Genomic DNA, 18,011 nt, shown 5'->3' on the forward strand with positions numbered 1-18,011 from the left:
AAGAATCAGAGAGAGACAGATTATCAAAGAAAAAAGTATGAATACCTCAACTATGAAAAAGGGTTTTTTTCCCTGTTATTGGACACCAGCTGTTTTAGTCCTTAATCAAGGAAGACACTGATTCCCAGGTGTCCAGTGAGGCCTGAATGCCAAATGAAGCTTTTCTTCAGGCTAGGTATTCATAATAGCACTCCCATGTGGGTTCTGCAATGTCTAATAGGAGCTGAGATTGTACTGCAACATTACTACAACTGAATTCAAAAGCCAATAGAAACCAGGTTTCACTAATTCCAATGCACATTCTCCCAAACATACAAGTTTGCTATGTGGATAACTATTTAAAGATGTGGAGAACTAGCAAAGATGAAAACTGTTTTCTTTATACAGTTCTCTGCTGTGATAATGTCATGGTTTAACTCCAGCCAGCAATTAAGCACCACATAGCCGCTCGCTCACTTCCCCCACCTCTACAGTGAGACAGGGGAGAGAACTGGGAAAAAACTTGTGGGTTGAGATAAAAACAGTTTAATAGGACAGCAAGAGAGGAGGAAAAAACAATGACGATGATGATGACAATGACGGTAATACTAATAATACTAATACTAATAATACTAATACTAATACTAAAACTAATACTGACAAAGGAATATACAAGAACAAGGGATGCCCAATACATCAATTGCTCACCACCCAGTGATCAACAGTCTGTCCACAAGCAGCGATTCCTGCCCCCCAGCCAACTCCAGTTTATGTACTGGGCATGACATTATATGGTAGGGAATATCTCTTTGGCCAGTCTGAGTCTGCTGTCCTGGCCGTGCCCCCTCCCAGCTTCTTGTGCACCTCCCTGCTGGCAGAGCATGGGAATCTGAAAAGTCCTTGACTTAGTATAAGCACTACAACTACTTAGCCACACCTAAAACTTCAGTGTGTTATCAACATTATTCGCATACCAACTCCAAAGCACAACAATATACCACCTATCGGGAAGAAAAACCAACTCCATCCCAGCTGAAACCAGGACAGTTAAGAAGAGAGATTTTGCACCACCTCTATGAAAAACAGAAGAAAAGCTGAGATTGTAATGTTAAAACATCTGATCATGTAATCATAGGAATCTGGTATCCAAAGAGGTCTGGGGGTTTTGCAATAGGTGATGATGTCTTACCTTCTGATGTGCTTATAGTTACAATAGGACTCATAAGCTCAAGACCCTCATTCCCATCTGAATTCACAGCACGAGCCGCACACTGGACACGAGAACCGGCTTGAAAGTAAATGGCATCCAGTGTAATCATCTTGGAGGAAGTGAAGAAGGTATCAAAGTCAACCTCCTTCATGGGGCTAGTCACACCATCAGGACCAGTGGGTGCACTTACAAGCCACCGGTACTGTGTCAGAGTATTATTGATGTTCTCACTGGCACATATAGAACCAGTCTTGTCAAAGTCTTCATATTTAGGATTACAAGCCTGCAGAACAAGGCAGATGTGTTAGCAATTCATTTGCTTCTGTCAAAGAAATGTTAATGTATCAAGAGTCACAAAACTCAACAACATGGAACTGACAGCTCCAGTAAATCTCTTAAGAAATCACCTTATTTTGACAGTGATGCTTTTAGCACTGTTATGGTAGATTAAAAGGCAGGTCAAATTATGCTTACTGAAATAAAAATATTATTCTAAATTACTGTTTATTGGTGAAAACCTAACATAGTTATGAAGGCACAAACTACGGTCCCACATGCTACTTTAAGTTGAATTTCATCCTTTGATCTAATTCTGCAAATACACTTTGCATTTCAAGATTTCTTTTGTTTTTTTTTTTTAATTTAGGTGAACAATTCAACATATGATCCATTCCTGTGCATAAGGACTGCTGTGAGAAACAAACTGAAGATGCAGATGGACCAAAACCTTCCTCAATGTATATGAATATTCAGACAAACCTTTCAGTTGCAAAATTACAGTGAAAGAAGCCTGTAGTACTTCAACAAACAGTACTCATTTTTCAGTCTGTGGCACTCATTGAAAATGTCTAACCTGTTACCTCCAGTGATTTTAAATCTGCAAATTAAGGCAAGATAATGCAGGAAATAGTAAGGTCATGCAATCATAGACATAGTGTGAGTATCAAACTGTTCTTAGTGATGAACAAGTGAAACATCTTTCTATGCTTTTTGTCCTCCTGAAAATGGATTCGTTATCCAGACAAATTAGATTAGCTCTTAGGACAGTTATAGTTTAAATTCATGTGTGACTCACAACAACATGGCTTGATATTAAGTGCCAAAATCAATTTGAACAAAATCCATACACTGATTTTGTTCCATCTTTCCACAGAGATACTCACTGTGATACAGATGACAGGATAGCCAGCTATAGGACTGGTTCTGTCTTTGGCTCCAGAAATATCATCATATATCAAAAGGGATGCAACTTGAGGGACAGAGGGAAAGGTGACATCTGCCATACTGTTCATTTCTTCAATGTAAACAATGGCCTTGGCTGTCTGAAAATGCAAAGGCAGAAACAGTTCTCTGTGAACATTTAAATAAACAAGGGGATTCAATCTGGATCTTGGTCAGAATATGTCTAGCCTTTGCAATATTATCCCAAAATAAATTCTAAAACTTCAGCTGGATGAACTATTGAGAAAGGGTTGACGGACTGGAAAGTATATTGCAGACTACAAAAGCAAGAGCTAAAATGATTTTTTTCTTTTCAGAACACTGAAGATACCAGACCCTTTGACTTCATGTCCCAGCTTTCTTGGATCACATAAGTATTCTGGTAGAACCCTAGTGTGCACTGAACGCTTTAACACTTGGTGGAAATGGGGTGTTTGTCATCAGCAAAGGCTGTGTCTCTGCTGTCTGGCTACCTGGAGTCAGACTTAGATGGGGTGATACTGATGAAGCAGACAAAGAGTTCGGAGAACATTTTATGCAGAATCAGATGAAAATATTGTTTAAAATAAAAGTATGTGTGGCTATTTCATTTCACACAACAAGAATAATATTAACATGGTTTTGACAGTAGAAGTTACAGTTCACCTGATTGCTCTTTTTACAGCACAGAGGTTATATTGTATTGCCAGAGAGTGTTTCCAAAAGGACATCAGTTTTTAGGACTGATTCTATGAGGAGAATGTGTCTGGAGTGATATCTTGAAGACTTCAGTCTCTCATTGTCTCTATGACCCCATTAACATTATTGCCTCGGCAAAAACTGTTTTGGGTAGGTGCTACTGTGTCAGCTGGGATGATCCTCTTTGTCTTTTAAGATACAAGCCAAGATGTCGTGTATAAACCTTAAAAGAATAGTAAAGCTATGAGCCAGAAAGCAAGGTCTGTTTGCCAGATTTTGTTGTTGAGGCCTTTGCATGAATTTATTACCTGTATTTCTGCGACCATGTTCTCATCAGGTTTCAGGTGAACAGTGAAGGCTTCTCTCATCTCCCTTACTCCATCAAAGAGAACTTCAATCTCCACAAAGTGCTGTGTTTCACCCTCCTTAAACTCAATTTCTAAAAACATAATGAGACACTTAAAAATAAATGTTATTCATAACAAGCTGTACATCCAGGCCCAGCCATGAAGTTAACAACCACTTTTCAAACTACAGCTGTTCATATATATAGTTTACCCTATTTGATGCTAAAAGATGGACACACATGGAAATCACTGAAAATGAGGCATTATCGTCATCAAAAGAGATTTGCAAAGACCAAGACGTTGTCTAATAGAACTTAATTATTTTGAAAATTATCTGGGACTAATTATTACAAAAATGTTAGCAACATATGTGAATGACCAAATGACTGAAAAATTCTAAATAAAAAGTGTTGTCTGGTTTGACTCAAACAAAATGCATTTTAATACAACAGTATATACCAAAAGTAAGGCTCAAAGCTAGAGTTACACAAAAGAGTATTGTATTTTGAAAAGCATTGTCTCTGAAAAAACTTCAGACGTCATGGTGGATAAAAAGTTCAGTCTTAGCTGACTGTATCAGGTTTGTATGGCAAGGTTTTTGTAGCAGGGGGGCTGCAGGGGTGGCTTCTGTGAGAAGCTGCTAGAAGCTTCCCCCATGCCCGGTAGAGCCAATGCCAGCCACCTTCAGGATGGACCTACCACTGGTCAAGGATGAGCCCACCAGCAATGGTGGTAGTGCCTCTGGGATAACAGAGATAAGGAGGGGAAAAAACTGGTGCACCACAGCAGCTGGAAGAAGCAAGTGAGAATATGTGAAAGAAACATCTCTACAGACACCAAGGCCAGTGCAGCAGGAGGGGCAGGAGGGGCTCCAGGCACCGGAGCAGAGGTTCCCCTGCAGCCCCTGGTGAAGCCCATGGTGAGGCCGGCTGTGCCCCTGCAGCCCATGGAGCTCCACGCTGGAGCAGATCTCCACCTGCAGCCCGGGGAGGACCCCATGCCGGAGCAGGGGGATGCCCAAAGGAGGCTGTGACCCCGTGGGAAGCCCACGCTGGAGCAGGTTCCTGGCAGGACATGTGGCCACATTCAGAGAGGAGCCCAGGCTGGAGCAGCGTTGCTGGCAGGACTTGTGACCCCGTGGGGGACCCACGCTGGAGCAGTCTGTTCCTGAAGGATGGCACCCCGTGGGAGGGACCCAGGCTGGAGCAGTTCGTGAAGAACTGCAGCCCGTGGGAAGGACTCACATTGCAGAAGGTCATGGAGGACTGTTTCCCATGGGAGGGACCCCATGCTGGAGCAGAGGAAGAATGTGAGGAGGAATAAGCAGCAGAGACAATGTGTGATGAACTGACTGTAACCCCCATTCCCTGTCCCCTCCGTGTCGCATGCAGGGAGGAGGTAGAGAATTTGGGAGTGAAGTTGAGCCCAGGAAGAAGGGAAGGGTGGGGGGAAGGTGTTTTAAGATCTGATTTTATTTCTCATTACCCTACTTTGACTTTATTGGTAATAAATTAACTTAATTTCCCCAAGTCGAGTCTGTTTTGCCCATGATGGTCAATGCTGAGCGATCACCTTGTCCTTAACTTGACCCATGAGCCTTTCAGCATATTTTCTCTTCCCTGTCCAGCCAAGGAGGAGGGAGTAATAGAGCGGCTTCGTGGGTACCTGGCATCTAGACAAGGTCAACCCACCACACTGATGGAGTTAGAAGAGTACTGTGGTTCTTGGATGTGTTAACAACTAAAGGAAGAAGTATAGAAACTATTTAACATTTTTGTATGGAATGGGTGAGAGTGATAATAAAATAGTAGATGCATTTCCACTACCTTTATTTTTAAAGGATGTCTTTGTGGTAATAAACAAGCTGTATGAGAGCTAAGAATTTTACTGAATTTCATTTTGTCACACTTCCTTCAGATAACCCAGTTAAGGACATGGGGTTTGTATCCATGGCTGAATAGGCAGGCTCCCCAAACCCACAGATGTCCTGAAACCTGTAGGGAAATCCTGCAGATCACAGATCTTTCTCAAAGGCTTCTGAGCAGAGGCCCAGAGCCTCTTGTTCTGCTGTAGCATGTTTCGCTTGAAAATTCTGCTCCCATGTGCTGTCAGTGCACAGCAGGGAGAGGCTAAGCAAGGCAATGTGTAGAGGAATTGCATATAGGATAAGTATTAGTTGACACTAAAAATTCCTGTGTTTTTCAGGAAGAAAGAGCGAAACTCTAAAATGCAAGAGGCAAAGTGACTGGAGTTAGCAAGCTCTGGGTTGATAATTTTCTTATTGCTAATGATTTTTCTCTTCAAATATCACTAGTGGGAAATGCCTCTTCTTCTATGGAATTTGGAGATAACCCAGTGTTGTTGCTGGATGTTCAAAAATAAGTCCTACCTTTTAGCTGGACAGGACACCAAAATAGTTTATCCAAAACTGTAAAAACACTCCAGCAATGAATGATTAATCTTAAAATACAGATTAGTGTCCTGTATTATCATAAACTTCAGAAGAAAAGAATTCATAGTACTACAAACTGTATTAGTCATTCATTAAACCATGTGGGTGGGCTATTAATGGAAAGCAGTTTATCAGCTAAGAAATTTCTCATTCTGGTGCCCAACTTCTCTCCTTATTCATTACTAGTGGAGGAGCAGCAGGCAGTGAATTGCAGAGATATAGAAAGAAAGCTTAATTATTATGAAAGTTGAAAAATAAACAGAAATAGACACTAATTTCCACATGGAGCAGAAGCCGTTAGCTTAATAAATTGCTTGAGAAACAACTACAGAATCATACCCTATTAGATGCTTCTGCAGAGTAATGGTATTGCGCTTTGCAAATGTTACTAAGGTGGCACTCACACACTTCTTCCACAGTTACTTGAACTACAAATATTTTCAAAGGAGTCACAATTCTTTTGTAAGTATCTTCACTCATATCTAGTATTCCAACAGCAATTTGGCTGTTGCATACCACGTGGGTTAATGTCCATATTGAATTTGAACAGGAAAACATATTAATGGATGTGATTGCAAAGTATTCTATTCATAAAGCTATTTCATTTTTCAAACATTGTTACAGTCATGGATAAAAACAAATAGTATGATGTGATAATCATCTGAATGATCCTACCTTCTGATATAGGGTGATAGTCTTCTCCAGAAGTAGCAGATCCATCCTTTGTATGAACTCTCACGACAGAAACCTTGGAAGTGTCTCCCAGACGAAGCACTGGGATTTTTACAACTGCTACTTGCCTTGTGTCCTTTGGTTCACTCACACTAAATTTGGTTTCACCAAACTTAATAATAGCCTCTGTAATTAGAAGAAGAATGTTTTTAGAGCACACAAATGGCCTTCCAAAAGCCAAAAACAACAAAATAATTTCTTACTGTCTGCATCATCCCGAATCTTTATCAGCGTCTCATTTTGTTCACCAATAGAGGCACCAAAGGAAGAATCGCTTCTTGGAGTGCCAAGAACCAGACGCAGTTCTTCCTCTTCTTCATGGAAAGTATCATCCATAAGCACCAGTGTGCAAGGCTTCTCAGTTTCACCTGCAATCATTCTGAAGGTAATATCATGCAGAACTTAGGTGTTCTTTGCTCTATTACAGCACTTCAAGCTCAAGGAAGCACAGGCTGGTTCTGTTGGCCAAGGCATCCACTTTGACACCATATAAGTTAATGAGTAGCAACAATACTGATAGCAGAATCAGTAATCACTACCTTTGTATGGAAACTCATTAAAGTGGAATCCCTAATTTTGGGACTTCTCTAAGACATGTTCCTATGTGGTATATCCACTTCACACATATTGTTCCTTTTGTTTTATCTTAGAATAAGATACTCCTCCTTAGTGACCTCTCCCACAGTGTGGATTTAAAAAATAAATACTTGTACAAGGAAGCAGAGTAATAGAAACTTTCACTAATACTAATGGAAATTTTGCCGCAGAGATTTTTATTTTAACTCTCTTTTGATTGGACACTCTCCAGCTGCGTGGACCTTCACTTATATTATTCCATTTGATTTTAATATCTTTTAAACTCCCGTTGATTCCAAGTGACAATGAATATTGCCTTAAAAATGCTTTGGAGTTGCAAAATGCCCAATTTGAGCACTCACAAACCTAGACTTAGATTTAGATTTAGTGTCTAGACTTACTAGATGTTCAGAGACTTTGGGAAAAAGGCCTTCTACAAGAGTAGCAAGAGTTATGAGCAGTGTGCGGAGTGTCTGGCTCCCAGTGTCAGACTTATTGGGCTCATCTTCATGAGAATGACTCCTACCTCCCTGCCAAAAGGAACAGCGCAGTATATGAGACAGATGAGGTCAATTTACAGTATTCTTTCATCATTATACATGCAAATATGATCAAGGCTCTTCAAGATGAAGAACCAGACCAGGATGCTGACTGTGTTCATTTTCTGAGGTGTTTTTTCCCCATATAGAAAATAAATTATCCATTGGGAAGAGAAAAAAACATTAAAAATATTCATCCTGCTCATTGTTACACAGGAAATGTGAAAACTCTACTAAAACTGCTACATATTAAACACATCTAAAAAGGTTACGGAAACAAGAAATGATCCTAGCAGACCTCTTTGCTACTTATCTTCATGGAGAAATGGTAAAGCAACACTCAAAAAAAGAGGAAAGTCACTTCCTAAGGGGCCCAGATCCATTAATCCTAACAAGTTGGCCTCTCTTTCCTGGTTGCACAGAAACAATGACAAAGGTAAAGAGTACATGACATCATTAAAACCTAAAGGCGAGCTCTAAACAAAGATAGACCAAACAACTCACTTTACAAGAGAACTATGATACATGTCTACAGAAATATGAAGGTCATCATTTTTGTGATAAGGACATACTGAAGATTTCATGCTGATGACAGAACTTGTTTAGGGTTTGTAGAAAATATTATGCATGTGTAAACTTAAAAGACTAAACTGCCTTCTGCATAAACAGAAGGAATCAGGCAATATTCTTTCAAGGTAGCAACATCTGATTTATTTGTATTTCCTCTCTGATGTGAGATATTAAGTATGTGATATTGGTGAATTGCCTTAGGAAAGCCTCGGTGAGAAAAAAAAATTCAAACAGAAATTAGAGAGCTATATCCCGGTTGAAAAATCTATTACTCATTTTACTGCAAGTCAAATGTATTTACCAGAAATTTGCTTAACAAAGAGCAGAACTTCTGAAGTTTCCTTTCTGACAGCAGGTCTGTACTTCTGTTATTGTGTTACGTTGAACCTGCTTTTGCTATCGAAAAGATCCTGGCACTCAGGCTGAACCTATATGAAGATATGTCCCTTTGGTTCCTATTGATTATCCCTCTAGGTCAGAATTGAAGGAAAAAGAGAGAAGATCATTTCTGTGCACTATACCTATTGTGTATAGAAAAAACTTTGGTTTTCCGAAGTGGTCTTTTTGGCACAACTTTCTGAGAAGACACAATTAAAACAAAACAAAACAACCAACCAACCAAGCAAAGCAAAGCAAAGCAAAGCAAAACAAAACATGGTAGACTAAATGCTTTGAAAATAAGATCAAGAGCTTACCAGGAAGGAAAGTGATGATGGAACTGTCAGTATTAGGACGTTCTTCAAAGTCCATCATTACCTGAGCTGAACCTTGCCTTGTATAGCATCTCACAGTGGAGGTGTATCGGATATCTCCACTCCGATATATCATGGCAGAAATCTGTCCATCATTTTCATTGCCTACATACACAGATTCTTTAAACTGCATCTTAGGCACTGGGCAGAAAAACATAAAAAGCTTGTGTAAAGTACAACTGCAAAAGTTATCATATTTTCCCTCCAGTATTTCACATTTAATTTTGTTACACTGCACCAGCTAAACAACATAAGCAGTTAGACAGCAAATGACTTAACACATCATCTGTAGCCGAAACGTGTAGATTCACAGTGATTCAAAAGGACAAGTGCTACTTGTGTATTGCAGCCATCCATCTCCTGCATAAATGTGAAAAGGTAAAAAAGTTAGTACTCACAGTCAGACACTGAGTCATTAATGAAGATGGTGGCCTTGCTGGGTTCTCCAAGGGCAGCATTCATGGGCATCCTTAGCACAAGCTCAAACTTCTCAGTTCCTTCTAACACTGGCTGTCCAAGGTCATCCAGAATTACCACACGAAATGTCTGCATATTGACTCCAGGGGAAAAATCCAAATTACGACTGATGCCTACATAATCTACTCCAGCTACCAAAGGAAAAGAGATAAAAAATATCAAATTAATGAATAGAATTACATGTAATGAAAAATAAAGATATCTATCATTAGGCAGTTGACTATAGGCAAATCTATTTTTTCTTTAAATATAATTTTAAAATTTGCCAAGTTCTGGCAGTCATGTAAATCAAAAATGTTTTTTGACCATCTAAGTTGTACTATATAATAAAACAAGTCAATATTAAGCTTCTTTTTGTTTAGTGATTCAAGTCACAAAATGGGGCTGATTGGGTTCTGTTGTGAAAACAGTTATTCCATTAAAACTAATAAAGTTTGTTTTAAGTAAGCAAAGTAAATGGAAGTAAGCAAAATGTTTTGAGGGAGACTTTGAGAAGCAAAGTCTTCTGGAAAGAAATTCCATATTATTCTCTAATGAAGATGGAAGTTTTGAGACTAGTGTAAAAAGGGAAGGAGAAAAGGCCACTGAGCTGACTGTAAGGAAGAACTGCTGTTCAGAGGAGTTGTGTAAAACAGAATGAATGGAAACCAAAAGAATCAAATTCTGCTCAGATCATGTCAGGTGAGGTCTGGCACCTTAATGTTAAAGTCAGACTTGGGTTTGGTTTGCTCTTATGTTTTGTTTTTATTTTGTTTTAAACAAAGCAAGCCAATCCATAACAAACCAATGAGAAGAACAAAACAAGACACTGACTAAAACATGACACTCCATCTCAGAACCAAAGCATTAAAAGTATCTAGGATTTTAGTGAAGGACTGAGTTTTAACATTCATTTTTGGGAGAATAAGCAGCAGAGCTGTTGAAACAAAGCTTTGGGGAGAACAGTTTCATTGAAATTGAAATAAGGTTTGGAATTCTGTGAGTTTGACAAAATTTGGCAAGATTAAAGGCCATCATCAAACAGGCACTTGCCTCGAGTCCCTGCCACCCTACCCCAGAGCTAAGCTTCTAAGGCAGGATGTCAGGACTGGCAGTTCAGCACAGCAGATCCATTGCTGCACTGTGTAAGACCAAGAACCAGGTACATGGCTTTACAGGCAGCAAGCCATGTCAGAGCTTTCAGGCTGTGACCAACAGACAGAGAGCCCAAGAGCTGTGCCATTCCCAGTTTTGAATCCTAGAGGTTCTGGCACAATGAATTAAGATTCTTACTGTAAGGAAATTTTTTTTCCCCCAAAAAATACAATAACTTAAATATTCAGAATGAGATAAAGACATCAGATCATGTAAAGCAAGTTCAGAAATGAAGTAATCATAGATTTTTTTCAGACTTATGTTCTTTTTCGTAAGAAACATGACGTTTATCACACATTATGTATGATATATATATATGATGTTTAGATATTCCTGAAATAACAGTAAAGCTTTACACAATTTTGTCTCACAAAATTAGTTGAGAAGATACTCTTCACTGCCCAGTTACACTCAGGATAAGCATCTAAGGAAGATAAGTTTTATGCTGTCTTTATACGAATGTCCTAGTTTTAAACATTGTGGTTTCTGAAAAAAAATAGAGTATACTAACACTTGATTCTGCAGACAAAGGTTACGTCAAAGCGTCACTGAACAACAAAGCTGTAGCAACCCTCTTGCTGAACAGGATACTAGATGAGCATTTCTCATCACTTCCAGTAAAAATGAGAGGAGCAGCATATCACTGCACGTTGCCAGTGACTATAGCTCTGTGCCCAGAGCATGCTGTTGAGGCAGTGATCAACTGCCTTTGTGGGATAGTGTCTTATATGAGGATTTGAAGGCATTTCTCTTAGTGCTGTACTTCACAGTTGCTCCTACTGCTGTTTCTTTGAGATAAATTCTGTAACTACTTAATTTGTTCTAAGAAGAAAGATGTGCTAAGAGCAACAGACGTATAAACTTCTTCTTATGTAGTTGAATCTATATCAAAACCAAATGTACTAGCATTTGTTGTTGAGATGTATTATAAAACTAGAGCAAAACAATAACTTACCCTCTGCAGTTATTGGTTCAGATTTGCGAGACCTCACTGTAACAGAGGCAGCTTTAGACAGATCAGTTCCAGTCCTCCAGACACGTACCTCAATATAGCCAGCACTCTCATCAACATAGTATTCATCATTTCCAAAGTAGAATGCTGGTTCTGGTGAAAGAGGAATAATGTTCATAAATGTTTCTTTACCTTACGTTGAAGTCAACAAGAGAGCATAAAATCCACTTTAGACAATGGAGAGCACTTCACTCTTCTCAGTAAATCAAATAAAGCTTTTTTTAACGTTTAGAATTTTTCTAGATATTTTTTGGCTTCTTTTCAAGTATTGGCTTGCCTAATTTGGGACAGCACTGTGCTCTTTTTCTTGCCTCCTACATTTTCAACTATGTGTGTCAGAAGGTATGAATCTGTGTGCAAAACCAAATGTGTTATCTCATTAAACTTATTTGAGCTGAGTCCTGTGCACAAGCCAGAAAATTCCTTGCATTTTTCACTTTGGTCCAAACAGACAAAGGTGAATATAGATAACGAAACCTTAACTTGAATGTTCTCACAGATTCCTGTTACTAAAACCAGACTGGCACATGATATATAATGGGAGCTTCTTTTGGAAATGTTTTCCAGCTAACCAAAGGGGCAAATACTTAATTTCAGTTCCCCCGCATCTAGCATTTAAAACAAAATCCATCTTATTTCATGTAAACTGGAATGTGAATAGTCTTTTATCTTAATATTTAAGTTCCACAGTTTATAAGAAAGAAAAGCAAAAAGCAAAGGAGGTTAAGTGTTATCCCACTTAGTAGACATATTGTTTATCCTAATTTTCCCCTCCCTTTTTCAGTTTTTCTACCCACAGCAATTTCAAAAAGTAAACAGGCTTAAAAACATAGCCCAGCTTCATCCTGGATGTATATCAGCTCCTATTTTCTATCCCTTCCATTCCTGTTTCAAACATGTAAGAGTAAGCACACACAGCCGGTGCCTCAGTTTTCCCATTGCACATCAGAAATAATACCTATCTTCCCCACAGTTGGGCTGTGATTTGAAGACCTACACAAGTTCACTTTGTATTTCATCACAATTTTCTTATGTTGCCTAGTGAGAATTTATTATAATCATGAGGTTACAATATCACAAATATGCTTGAAAATACCATACAGCAAATGGTAAAAGATCATAGCAATCAATCAGTACTCTATCAGTGGCACTATGAATACCTCCCCTTCATTAAGTATAGAAAAAAATAAAGCATTAAAAGGAAATGACTGGAAAAGTTTATGGTTCTACAGAGCTACGTCTGGCATACAGAAAAGGTACAACTTACCCAAAGTAAAAGACATAAATCCTTTTTAATGGTAAGTGGATCATTTCCATGATTCAGTCAAATTTTCTTAAAACTATATGTTGCAAAACCTATGACTTCTATTACAATGGAACAAGTGTTTTATAATTGAAGAACCTGCTTTAGACTACAAATATTGTGAAGACATTGTATTTTGAAGGTTTTAGAGAGTCTTGTAAGATAACCAGACAGACAAAATACCTATGCTTTTCTGAAGTACTTAAGGACAGTATGACTGAATTCAGTCAGATTGTCAACAGTCAACAATCCTCTCAGTTTACTCAGCAGTTACTTAGTTGTTACTAAGCCAAAACATCTGAGAAGGCAGCAGTTAATAAATATTTTTGAATGGCATTCAAGAGTTAAATTGGAAATTTTGGAGAAAATAATTTTATCTTCTGTTTTCAGGATTTTTCCAGTATTTCACAACTGACAAAATAAATTATTAAAAAACAAGCAAACAAACAACCCCCCTTAATATTCCACATCAGTGAACCAATTGCAGCTGCCTCTCTACTTATCTGCTAAAACTAAAATCATGGGTTGTACCAAATTGATGGAACTAAATATATTTACTGCAGATGCATAGACCTGCTTGAGCACTATCAAGGTCATCAGCCTTTGCAGGATGAAAGACTAACTTGGCAAATGTCTAACTTTGACAGATAAAAAGGCTTTCAGTTCCGATTTAAATTTTTTATTCAACATTATGTGTATTTAATTGTGTATGTATTTGTGTGCACAGACACATGTCAATCTTACATTATTTGCCTATAGGGATTGGTTTGTCAGCAGTTGCATTTATATTTGGGACTGCAAAGCTCTTATCTGAAACATTTTTAATAGGTGAATAGGATGCAGTCTCTGGACCATTTTGCATAACTACTATTAACTTTGATGAGAGTTCTACTTACAGGGATATTGCAAAACTGGATATTAGATCTGCAAAGAAATGTGCCATTTCAGACATACAATGGTCTTCTAAAATTCTCAAAATGGACAAAGACTTATCCAGACTCTAGAGGCTAAATAAAAATACAGAATGCCTGCTAAGACCAAATAGTTATGAACGTGCCAACAGTTAGAGAAAAGCAGTTAAAAATATTAACAAATCTAATACATGTAAATACAAGTATTCTTAAAGTTTAGCACACTTTCCCAAGTCTAATCTCATTCTTATAATCCTATTCTTTCTATATTCATGTTCCAGTAGTTCTGGAATTAGAACTGGAGGTGGCTGGACCTCATTTTAAGCACTCAAGTGAGAGGTACTCACATTCACAGCCTGCTTGCTCTCAGTTTGCAAGGACAAAGATAAGCCTTTCCAGGAGGTTTCCCAGCATAATGAGCATACAGAAGGAGAAGAGGAATGGCTCACTCACTGCAGTGCTAAAAATCTGAGATCTGGAAGCATTCCCTTCTACTCACTGACTACACAGGGAACTTAGATGATCTGCCTTAAACTAGATGGAAGAAAATGAAAAGAAAATGTTTATTTCTTGTAGTGTTATCCTAATGCTTGCTTTACTGCTGAAGAAGAAGAAGAATCCTCATGCACTGTTTGTTCCTGTAGTCACAGCCAAACATAAAAATGTCTAAACCCTGCATTTGCTTGCCTTGTATTCCAGAGTGAGTTTTTCACACTTTTGGAGGCATGTATCTTCAATGAAAGACACATTCTGCATGGTCACCCATCCTGAGAAATAAATCCTTACAAATGTTTTGTAAGTTCATTTCCTGCAAGCTGTGTTAGTAGCTCCCCAGGGGAAGTAGCAAAGCCAAGCTCCTAACAGGGAAAGCATTGTCTTTCTCAGGTCACGGCTGGAAAATACTCTGCTCAATGACTGCAGGCTCACTTACAGCAGATCTTTAATCTAGTAATCACTCTGAAGAGAGACCACTGCAAATTTAATGGTTCCTCTTACAGAAATAAGAGGAAGTTTTTTTAGGTTTTTTTTTGTTCAGACCCACAGATTTCACTGGCATGAAGTTACAATAATCAGAGCAGAAAGGTTAGGAGCTTTAGTCCCAGGTTTCTTGGCACAGCAATGAAATCTTTGTCGTGCCTTTGTACTTATACAGTCAGGAGTGTATATTGACTACAGCACTAGTCAGTCATCAAGCAGGAAAACACACTTCTCATGCTGTTAGAAATAGGTCGGTCTTTGAAGGTATATCAAAAAAACAATGCAATAGAATGAAAATGTTTATTTCCAGGGAGGTTTTTGTTTTTAAAATTATATCCTTACAACCTGCTTTAGAGGAACAGGGCAAAAGAGTAGATTGGTTGTGGGAGGTGTAAGGCGTCACAATTAGTTTGGGCTGCCAGCGCAAATAATACGTAAAGCAGGATAGGGCAAACACAAAAGAACAGACTCTTCTGTTCTGACACCTGGATAAGCCTTAATACTAAAATGATTTTCAGTGATGTATGTTTCCAATGAGAGATACATATATATATTCTCAAGAGGAGAGAAATAACAGAAAATATCAGAGCTGCCACTCTAACATATTTAGATATTGGAACTAGGAGAAGCAGTCATTACAACTGAACTCATGGTTGATCTTTTCTAGTGGTGTTAAACTTTTTATTCCTAAAAATATTTGCCTTCCTTCTTTCCATGTACAGTACAAGGCTACAATGTGAACATTATGAGTTCCCAGAGCTAGCAGAAGTCTGTTGTGGTAATGCAGAAGGTGCAAAACAGTGCATTGTAAGCCTGCTAGCCTGTTCTGGTACAGCCAAGACATGTTAATGCAATGCTGAGTCCAAAGTAATGAGACCTGATGGTTAACACAGCTAATTAGCTTGGACATAACAACAGACAAACATGGACAGATTTCCTCTGGCCTTGATCTGGCTCATACCCAGACAACGTGTATGTCCCTACACAATGCTTATTTGCATTTCAGTATCGGAGCTAGCATTAAATGACAGAGCTGCTGACTCTATAACACAAGACTCTCCACCCTTCCGAACGTGAAGTGGATAAGTTGTGGATAGACCAGTTAAGGACAAGAGTTCCATTAAATTTGAGAAGGAATGGGCATGTACTGTTTAATAGCAGTAAAGGTCAACTTCTGTAGTCTCTCATATATGCATGTTAATGGGAGCAAAAGAAAAGCTCCGAAAAACTGTCCTTTACAAAAAATTTATATTATGATATTATCAAAGAGGACTTTAACATGTGAAACTAGGTAACACCATTCTACAGCTATTTACACATACTTGAAGCTATGCAAGCAACTGAGCTTGCATTTAGCACAATGAATTTAATTTGCCAAGTCATTTATTTTTGCTGAGTGCTGTAGAAGCAGGGGTCAAGATTACAGTCAGAGCTCAGTTCTGGAGCAGGTACCTATTGTGTAAATGCCAATAGCTTTTTATTTGATGTGGTCAAAACAGATTACTTTTCAAATTTGTACGTTGTAATCTTAACAGCTTTCATCTTCTTAGCACTGTTGTCATAACTTTTGCAATCAAAAAGTAAATTCACCTCAGAATCAAAATTAGTAGTTGCAGCCAAATTGCCACACACATTATCTCAAGCAAATAAAGTCTGCATTTCCATTTGTCTCAACAGCCCATTTCTGTCTAGCAACTTACAATGATTTTTTAAAGGATACTGCAAACATTATAACAGGTAAAAGGACAGACTCAAATTAATACAACCTTTACCAAACCCAGTTCCATTTAAAAAAAAAAACACAAATTTTTTTTTAATCTACAAAGGCAATACCATACATTCACTGGACTAGTTCATCACTGAATTACTCTAATTTTACGTAACTTAACCCCGTAATTTCAGTACAGTAACACAGTGTGAATCAAGATCAATAACTCCTGTGAACAACATTATATATGATTCACTTTTAATTAATTTATGATACATACTAATTCAGTATATACCTTTACATTTTAACTCACCCTTTACGTTAAAGTTCATCCATGCTTCAGTTTCTCTACTCACAGTACCATCACAAGCAGCACCTGCCTAGCAGGCCTGGAGTTCACATCTAACCTCTCTGCTACAAGAATAAGTAAAAGTCAAATGTGAGCAACGTAGTACAGCAAAGGAGGTAGACTACAGCCCTAGCTGCAAGACTGAGGATGGCAGTAAGATGGCTACAGTGATACCCCATCTCTGGTCACCTACTTGTCAGTCCCATTCCTGCTGCAAGGACAGCCTGCAACGTACTTTGCAGCCTGAAGAACTCAGCTAATTCTGATTTTGCTTAATGCCAGGTTGCAATTCATAATGGTTCAGTAATAACTAGATGAGCTACAGATTGTGCCCAAACCATGGAGAGTAAAGACATCTGGGTGCATGAAGGCGTGCTGTAGCTCAACTTGTACAAGATGTGTGCCTTTAAACTGAAGATGACTTTTTGAACAATTAGTTAACTGTTACGTACAAGATGGCAATGAACAGTCTTAAGTTGCCTCCCAGCTATAATGGGCATTTCAGGAGAAAGGCTAATGTGTGAGGTTGACTATTACAAGAGACCTTCTCTTGGAAGCAATTCATTTACCTTCGTTGATTTGCTGAGAAACATTGTCACCTTTCCAAAATACCAAATTCATATATATGTCAACTAACATATAAGTGAAAATTTTTATTAGTAGAAGTAGTATTGTTATGATCCTTGCATGCACCCTCAGGATATAGCCTGCAGACCTTGATATCACTGGAACTATTACCGGTGTCAGAGGAGCTTTTCATTTGTTCAGAGTGTGAGGACAGGGCCAAAAGATTTTTCCTGCTACAAGTTCATCAAGCTCCAATCACTTGCACAAACTATTCCATTATCCAAATAACTGCCTAATTTGCCAGTGTAAATAAAAATATAAAGACTAATAGCTGAAGAAACAAACACTTTGGAATTTGGGGACACACCCAAACGTGATGGTGTTGCCTGCAGCAACCATCTGACTTTCATATACCTTTTTCCTACTGGCTAGACCTCCCACAGAGCATGAAACCTGCTACATGTTCTATTTTTAAAAAGAATGAGATAATTTTTATGTAAGAGGCCCGGGAAATGG

At 38.4% G+C, this 18,011-nt stretch overlaps 1 protein-coding gene across 1 annotated transcript in view; it reads right to left on the minus strand.

Annotated features, from left to right (window-relative positions):
- The window catches only part of LOC104624651 (FRAS1-related extracellular matrix protein 2-like), a gene marked incomplete at its 5' end in the record, with an annotated part of 61,384 nt that overhangs the window by 26,596 nt on the left and 16,777 nt on the right, over window positions 1-18,011 (minus strand). The window contains 8 exons of the mRNA XM_010292082.1: window positions 1,169-1,472; window positions 2,353-2,511; window positions 3,397-3,527; window positions 6,563-6,745; window positions 6,823-6,987; window positions 9,000-9,197; window positions 9,455-9,664; window positions 11,623-11,772. Coding sequence (XP_010290384.1) covers window positions 1,169-1,472; window positions 2,353-2,511; window positions 3,397-3,527; window positions 6,563-6,745; window positions 6,823-6,987; window positions 9,000-9,197; window positions 9,455-9,664; window positions 11,623-11,772 — 1,500 coding nt within the window. The remainder of the gene's footprint in view (window positions 1-1,168; window positions 1,473-2,352; window positions 2,512-3,396; window positions 3,528-6,562; window positions 6,746-6,822; window positions 6,988-8,999; window positions 9,198-9,454; window positions 9,665-11,622; window positions 11,773-18,011) is intronic.

The sequence above is a fragment of the Phaethon lepturus genome, unplaced genomic scaffold (genome assembly GCF_000687285.1).
Source record: "Phaethon lepturus isolate BGI_N335 unplaced genomic scaffold, ASM68728v1 scaffold128, whole genome shotgun sequence".
In the NCBI taxonomy this organism is placed as follows: Eukaryota; Metazoa; Chordata; class Aves; order Phaethontiformes; family Phaethontidae; genus Phaethon; species Phaethon lepturus.